The 7,759-nt window shown below is 35.4% G+C and overlaps 2 protein-coding genes across 2 annotated transcripts; one reads left to right on the forward strand and one right to left on the reverse strand.

Moving 5' to 3' along the window:
- The first annotated feature begins 3,848 nt into the window (after positions 1-3,848).
- LOC145137456 (GDSL esterase/lipase At2g30310-like) lies at positions 3,849-5,171 on the forward strand. The gene is made up of 3 exons (XM_079071586.1): positions 3,849-4,494; positions 4,561-4,822; positions 4,933-5,171. Exons 1-3 carry the CDS (start codon positions 3,886-3,888, stop codon positions 5,118-5,120), a joined length of 1,059 nt encoding a protein of 352 aa, XP_078927712.1. The 5' UTR covers positions 3,849-3,885; the 3' UTR covers positions 5,121-5,171.
- Positions 5,129-7,524, reverse strand: EXO70B1 (exocyst subunit exo70 family protein B1). The gene has a single exon (XM_079071584.1). It carries the CDS (start codon positions 7,249-7,251, stop codon positions 5,362-5,364), a length of 1,890 nt encoding a protein of 629 aa, XP_078927710.1. The 5' UTR covers positions 7,252-7,524; the 3' UTR covers positions 5,129-5,361.
- Positions 7,525-7,759: the final 235 nt, after the last annotated feature.

Below are 7,759 nucleotides of genomic sequence, written 5' to 3' on the forward strand. Positions count from 1 at the left end.
GTCAGATTCACAATGTGAATCTGAACTGTTCGAGCTTTTTCACATTGTAAATGTTAAAAATTGAAATATTTACAGTTTAGATTCACAGTGTGAATCTACACTGTTCGAGTTTTTTTTTTTTGATCGGTGTTGATGTTTATTAATAGAGTACAAAAAAAAAATTGATATAATTATTTTTTTTTTATAAAAATAAACTTAAATATTGAAAAAACTAACAAAATGAAGTGAGTTTTTTTTTCGAAAAAAAAAATTCGTTTTTTATATATCAACATGAATCTCTATGGAAAGATGACGGAAAATCGAGAACAACGGTATATTCGGTTTTTTTTTTTGATAAAAAATGTGGCCTAAAAAAAATTTTAAACAAAAAAAAGAGGTGGTTTTTTTTGTAAGGAGGTGAATTTTTTTGGTATAATCCGGTGTGTGTGCGTCCAATGTAAAAGTGTACATCTATTTCGTTGGTCGTTGATCATTATGATTTCCGATGTTCATTATTGGTTCCTTGGTTCCTTGTTAATTATGGTTCTCTATTGAACCTCACCATATATATATATATATATATATATATATATATATATATATATATATATATATATATATATATGGGAAGGTTCAAATGAGAGCAATTATTAACACGAGAACAAATATGGGTCACATATTTCTTTTTGCCGCAAAACTATCCAACGTACTGGCACGACGGAAGAACATAATATTCATATGTGAATATAAAGGTAAGTATATTCTCGCATATTACAAATATGCCGCTTAAGCGCTGCAGCATACCAGAACGACGGAACAGATAATATTCATATATGAATAATCACTTGAGAATATGCATATACTCGCGTCGGTACGCGGGAGGGTTTTGCGGCAAAAAAGAAATATGTGACCCAGTGGTGGTTGCTTTACTTGCGGTGGTGGTGATTTATATTCACGAATGAATATTAAGTTCCTCCGTCGCACCCGTACACAGGAGGGTTTTGCGGCAAAAAAAATGTATGACCTAGATTTGTTCTTGCTTTTCAATTATATAATTGTTCTAATGTGAACCTAAGTGTGTGTGTGTGTGTCTATATATATATATATATATATATATATATATATATATATATATATATATATATATATATATATATATATATATATATATATATATATATATATATATATATATATATACACACACAATCGAGACTTCGCTATGCAATGTCATGAGCACTGGCTTGGTAATTTGTTACCATTTAAAAGTTATTGACAATTAAAAATTTGATGTTTTAAAAAATGATGCATTCGGTTGTAGTTACGGAGACATAAGTATCTTAATTTTTTTACTCCAATTCTAGTAATTATACTATTTAGTACAAAGTAACTGAAAAAGAGGCATCATACACATTGGTAAGAAAGCCATTTTTATATGGAAATGGAAATATGAAATGGAAGATCTAAATCATTTATGAAATATTGAAATTGATTCATCAATATTATTTGGGCCGGGTTCAGCCCGTTTGTAATATTTAAAATTTATAAAAATGGAACTTAAAACTCTATTAATGACTTTGCTTCTACTATACCGACCATGAAACAAACTTGCAACTTAATCGACATATCTCGATATTTTATGTCCAATTTGTATTTTTTAGTTGAATTTGGTCTCACACTCACAAGTCACAATGGGTAATCAATGCAATGCAATTCGATTCGAGTATTGGGCTAGTGTTTATAGTATTAGGGAAGTCCAGTATGCTGTATGTATCAGTATGACTATGATGTTTAATCGCCTCCACTACATATCGCATATAATCGGGTGGTTTTGGGTTTTATTGATTAATGGAAATATTTGCTTAAAAATCAATCAAGAGGTTAAACGGGGTGTTAAGTGTCATATAATCGTGTTGTTTCGATGGCATCTCTAATGCCGGATTGTATTTGTGCGTATAATACCAATAGATTGTAATAATAGAATTGAACGAGGGCATTGGAAAGAATTATAAATGGGCTGATCATTCATATTCATGGGTAAAAAGCCCAATTTAAAACCTATGTGAATTCTGGTTTTTAGTGAAGTAGAAAGAAAATGTCAATTTGATTCATCACTTGTTGAACTTGTTGAAACACAGATTTGGAGGTTTCTCAAACGACCTACTGTCATGTTGAAACAATGAGTTCTGTTTATTGCACAATAATATCTTATCAAACATGAAAATTTCGTTAAATTCTGAAACTCAAATAAAAAAGTAATGGTTTTTTAATCTAGTTTTTTCCAATCTGATCTGTAACAGGGCCATAAATCGGTTTAACCCACAACTGCTTTATGCATAGTAGCCAAAAATGGTCTGGTTTCTGCACCACTTTATTTCCATGTAATTTTTTTTTTTTAAATTATGTTTCTAATTTATATGAGTTCATTGCATCGATTCTCATGTATATGGGTTTATACTTTATAATGTTACCAGCCTGTGTCATTACTCATTGGTCTTTATAGTCTGGCCTTCAACTTTTCCATATGGCCACCTGACCAAAGATAGCGAGTCTGTCAGGTAACGCTTTCATGATGAATTCATGATAGGATTATAGATTTCTACATTTTATGATTTACTATTTATTTTAAGGATCCCTTGAACTCATATTATTTTATATTTTATTCACGTTGTCATTCTCTCTATTTGTATTAGATTCTGTACACCCACATGAGTTAGTTTTCCGTATTTACGTGATGTCATTCTTATTTTATATAAAGCTGCATGTGGTATCCTTGGATGTAGACACCTAACATGTAAAGTAAACTAATGATGCTGGGAAATGACAACCAACATACAAAAATTTCCAAAAAGGGACCGGCTAAAAAAACACACATTTTATAATTTAGACATCTTATATAGTTTTTAAAATATTTTTATTGGTTGTATTTGCATTATTTTTTGAAAAACGATGATTATAAGTAGTTACCTTTAGGTTGACTTTTGATAAAGATGTCTATGTGGTGTCTAAATGGTGTGCATAACCATTAATGATTAAACCAAACCAAATACTGGATTAAGGTATGATTCAAATGAGAACCATATAAGCCTTGAAAACCGAGACCATGATATACAACAAGAAATCGTTTGATATTTGCAAGTTTATTTATGATGATTTTTATGTAAATGATGAATATCAACTATTATCATATTCACATCACTCAATTGTGAATATGATTAGTTTTCACATATTTTTGTGGTCTCCATTTGAACCAGTTCCCTTCCCTGTTAGTATTAGATTAAGCCCAAAATAAAAAATAAAAAGAAAACCTAAAATAATATATTGCATAAATCACCTCCATAAACGTGAAGAAATTTTATTGGTTATATTTTAGACCAACAAAAAAAATTGCAGTAACCACGCCACCAGTCTGACAAATTAAATGTTAATCGTGAACGAGGGCTGAAATGAGAGGCAATCACATGGCAGTTGCGACTTTGCAGCGTTCACAAGAGCAGATCAGGTCAGGTCAGACGTTGCAGAGCCCATGTCCATGTGGTACAAGTCCCATTGCATTAGGTTACAAGTTATTAAAGCTACCTACTTTCCTCTCTTTCTTTAAGGGGTTTCACAGAATCATTCAACAATTCCCTTTTTCTTTTCTTGGGAGAAAACCCAAAGCAAAGCAAGGTACAGCTTCTACTGCTGATGGTACAAGTCAATAATGTTTACTTTTAGGTTCTTAACTGTTTTACTTCTACTCCAACAAAACTTTTATACCATCACTTACCAGCTAATCAAAACGACCCTATAATCAATATATATATATATATATATATATATATATATATATATATATATTATACAACCTTCTCCTGTTTCATTTTTAGAAATCAAATCAAATCAAATCAAATCAAATGTTTCACAATGCTTCTTCATCTCCGTTTTTTCTTCCTGATATTACCACTACTACTATTGCACGTTCCATCAATCTCACCCCACAAAAAGTTTCCCGCTATTCTCATATTTGGTGATTCAACTGTCGACACAGGCAACAACAATTACATAACTACCCCTATCAAAGCCAACCATTACCCTTATGGAAAAGACTTCCCGGGCCGTATTCCCACAGGCAGATTTTCAAACGGGAAGCTAGCTGTCGACTTGTTGGCGTCTCTCCTAGGGGTAAAACAGACAATTCCACCCTTCCTACAGCCAGATATCCCCGCCAATGAACTGCGTACAGGTGTCTGTTTTGCTTCAGCTGGAACCGGATACGATAACCTCACCGCTGACATCACTCGAGTTTTACCATTGTCTCAACAACTTATTTATTTCAAAAATTACAGTGAAAGGCTCAAGAAGATATTCGGAGAAGAAGAGGCAGAGAGAATCATAAACCATGCTTTGGTTAGTGTTAGTGCAGGCACTAATGACTTTATTTTTAACTTCTATGACATTCCAACAAGAAGAACCGTATTCGACATCAATAATTACCAAGAATTCATCATAGAAATGCTCCATAACTTCATTAAGGTATGTATGTATATGACCGACTATATTTGATTGATTATGTTCATGTATGTATGAACATATTTGCAGGAGCTTTACAAACTCGGTAGTCGTACACTGGTAATAACCGGGCTTCCTCCTATTGGTTGTCTACCGATTCAAATTACATCCAAGTTTCACAGACGATTTGGAAGAACATGTGTTGAGGAACAGAATGTGGAAGCTCAAGCCTATAACAAGAAGCTTCTACAATTCTTGCCTCGTATACAGGCGTCTCTTAAAGGAAGTAGAATCGTATATGCAGATGTATACAACCCACTGATGGATATTATTAATAATCCAGAAAAATACGGTATGTTTATAATTCTAAACACTTTTTTTTAGCAGAGTGGCTTTGCTGCATGATCCACTCTGTGTCGCTTAGCTTAGATTCATTACTAATAGCTGCTATATATGTTTTAGGTTTTCGTGAAACGATGATTGGATGCTGTGGGACAGGGTTGGTGGAAGCGGGACCTATATGCACCCCAGTGACTCCACTATGTCAAAACTCTTCTGAATATTTGTTTTTTGATAGTATTCATCCTAGTGAAAAAGCTTATGGCTATGTTACTGAATGCATCAAGAAACAAATCCTTGACAAGTTGTAGAATGAAAGTACACAGAAACAATTCTATTTTAGCTTCCATTAACATTTAAAATATTTGGGCATCGATGGATCGAGATTACCCGCATACAAATGGCCAAAATTTAACAAATGTTACATGGCATAAAACATACACTATGCTAGAGCATTATGCATACATACATAAGACAGTATGATACAAAACTGAAACAAAAAAAATAAAATAAAATAAAAAACAAGAGTGGCTTGGCTTACTTGTGGGATTATCATTTCCGACCACTTCCAGATACAGCAGTTCCTTGAAACAAGCCATTGATTCGATCTTCAACGTCTTCAACATTGAACTTAACATGTTTCTCTGCATATTTTGCAATATCTTGAATATTAAGAAACCTGGCAAGAAAAGTTTTATAAGCAGGGAGCAAAGCTCCATTCACTGAAAGCTTCAACTCCTCTTTTAATTGTTCATCAAATATAGCCCATGTTGATTGAGTTCTACAAATCTCCTCGAAATGAGAGTTAAATAGCTTAAGTTTCTCTTTGAAGGACTTGGAAGCAACATTGGGAGATAAGTTATTGTTGTCCAGTTTCAAAGTGTTGAGTATCTTATTCCATGAATTTCTTTGGTAATTCACATGATATTGTCGCACTTTTCCTACGTGTTTTCGGATCCAATCATCTCCTAGAAGTGAACCCAGTTCATCATCTTTGACCTTTTTGACAATATACCTTCCATTGTTCATCATGAAAACAGATGATAAAGCAGGATCTCTGTAGATTTTAGACTTTGCCTCTATATTGCTTTCTAGAACTTCCATTATCCAGGCGATTTGTACTGCTAATGGAGAAGATGGTGAGAATGATCTATCGACACCCACTGGAGGAACAACGTTTTCATCAAAAACTTGTTCTAGGGTTGGTCTAGAACATGCAGCTCGGAGGTAATTCATGACATAACGGGTTATGGGATGAAGACCTCCCCCAGGAACAGCAGCTTTGGCTGGATCACGGCGGATTAAATTCTCTAATTCCATGAAAATTCCTCTGATTGACTCCCCTAATCTTTTCCAAACTCCTATAGCTTCGTTTCTAATGAACAGACAGTATTGATCAGCAAATAGTACCTCGAATTCAGGCATTAAATCCTTCACAGCTTCATAAACGTCAAGAATTTTGAACAGTCTATCTGGTGCTCTGCTACCCATTGCGATTCCATTGGCAAAATTAAGGAGCTCCATAGAGGAAATTCTACACGCCTCCATGAAAGATAGATCAGCTGCAGCAGCGGTGGAGGAGGAGTACCCAAAAACACGGTCGCAGAGGCGGCGTTCGCTAGGGTAAAACACTCGAACAGCCATGTTGATTGCTTTGATCCACTTGTCGATTTCGACTTCGTTATCATCATCTTCAAGAGCTGCATTTGATTTTTGCAACCCTGAAAAACCTAATCTCGAGAGGCTTTCTTCTAAAAAATCTCTCCGGCACGAGCTGTAAGCGAGCGAGCACTCCTTTCCATACCCCGCACCGACCATTCTTTTCGAGATCTCGTGTAAATCGTTGATCGTACCGGATGGGAGAGCGTCGATTATGATGTTGTAGTCCGAAACCGGATGCGCTACCGGAATCTCTGCTTCATCGTATTCATCATTGTCTTCTTCATCATCAGAATCTACATAAGCACCGCCACCTCCGTCAGTGTTCTCGAAGGGATCAGCGCCGCCGCGTTCCATTAGCAGCTTAAACTCCTCCTCAAGCCGAAACATACACTGTTGGAGTAGATCCTCGGCTCGGTCAAGGCACGCCGTGACTGCTTTATCAGCTGCCATCGGCGTCCACTCCCGGATCGCGGCAACGAGTTCATCGACAGCGTCAAGAAAGGTGGACGCGTCGGCGGAATCTGACCAAATCGGGTGGTCAACCGTGACGTATCTAGAGATCTGACGATCGAGAGATTTAAGGGTTTGATCAAGCGCAGCTACACCGTTTCGTGAATCGTCTCCGTCGTTTAAGTTTTCATTGAGCTTCTCGCGTAATCTTCCATCAAAGTTAGAGAAGATTTGGAGTATGTCATCAGTCATGGCATTGTCTGTGTGACCTAGAGTTTTAGCAATGTGACGGGCAACGGCAATGAGCTTCTCTTCGCCATTTTCAGCCATTATTGGAGTTGGTTATGAAAAATAGGAATCAAAATCCTGGATGGTTATAAAATCTAGGGTTTGCGAGTGCGCAAGTGGGAGATTAAGATGCTTTTGCGGTTGCAGAATTGAAGAGAGATGGATGGGATCACGAGAAAGTTCATGGAATACGCGGATTCTGTGAAAGAAATAAAATAGTAAACAAAGGCGATGAGGGTTTGAAAGGGAAGAGGGGAGGAAGAAGACCACTCACTCAGTCACTCGCCCAATTGACAATTCTTTAATCAAAATATGTTGCACTGTGAATTCGTTTTTTCATAATTATCAAATATTTCAATGATTAAAACTATATAATTATTGTCCTTTTCATATTATTCTTGTCTCTTTTATATCAATTTCTCTTTTAAAAAAGAAAGTAATGACGTGATTTTAAATTTGTACCAGTGTAATATTGATCACGTATTTTTAGTCTTGGTATTTTATTTTTCTCTCCAAATACCACAATTTGAAAGTTGTTAGGATGTGGGTT

Source organism: Lactuca virosa, chromosome 9, assembly GCF_052849685.1.
Source record: "Lactuca virosa cultivar CGN04683 chromosome 9, Lactuca_virosa_CGN04683_v6, whole genome shotgun sequence".
Lineage (NCBI taxonomy): Eukaryota > Viridiplantae > Streptophyta > Magnoliopsida > Asterales > Asteraceae > Lactuca > Lactuca virosa.

Coding starts and splice junctions, on each gene's coding strand:
- LOC145137456 (XM_079071586.1), top strand. CDS start 3,886: ATGCTTCTTCATCTCCGTTTTTTCTTCCTGATATTACCACTACTACTA. Junction 4,495..4,560: donor TGCTCCATAACTTCATTAAG/GTATGTATGTAT, acceptor ACATATTTGCAG/GAGCTTTACAAACTCGGTAG. Junction 4,823..4,932: donor TAATAATCCAGAAAAATACG/GTATGTTTATAA, acceptor TATATGTTTTAG/GTTTTCGTGAAACGATGATT.
- EXO70B1 (XM_079071584.1), bottom strand. CDS start 7,251: ATGGCTGAAAATGGCGAAGAGAAGCTCATTGCCGTTGCCCGTCACATT.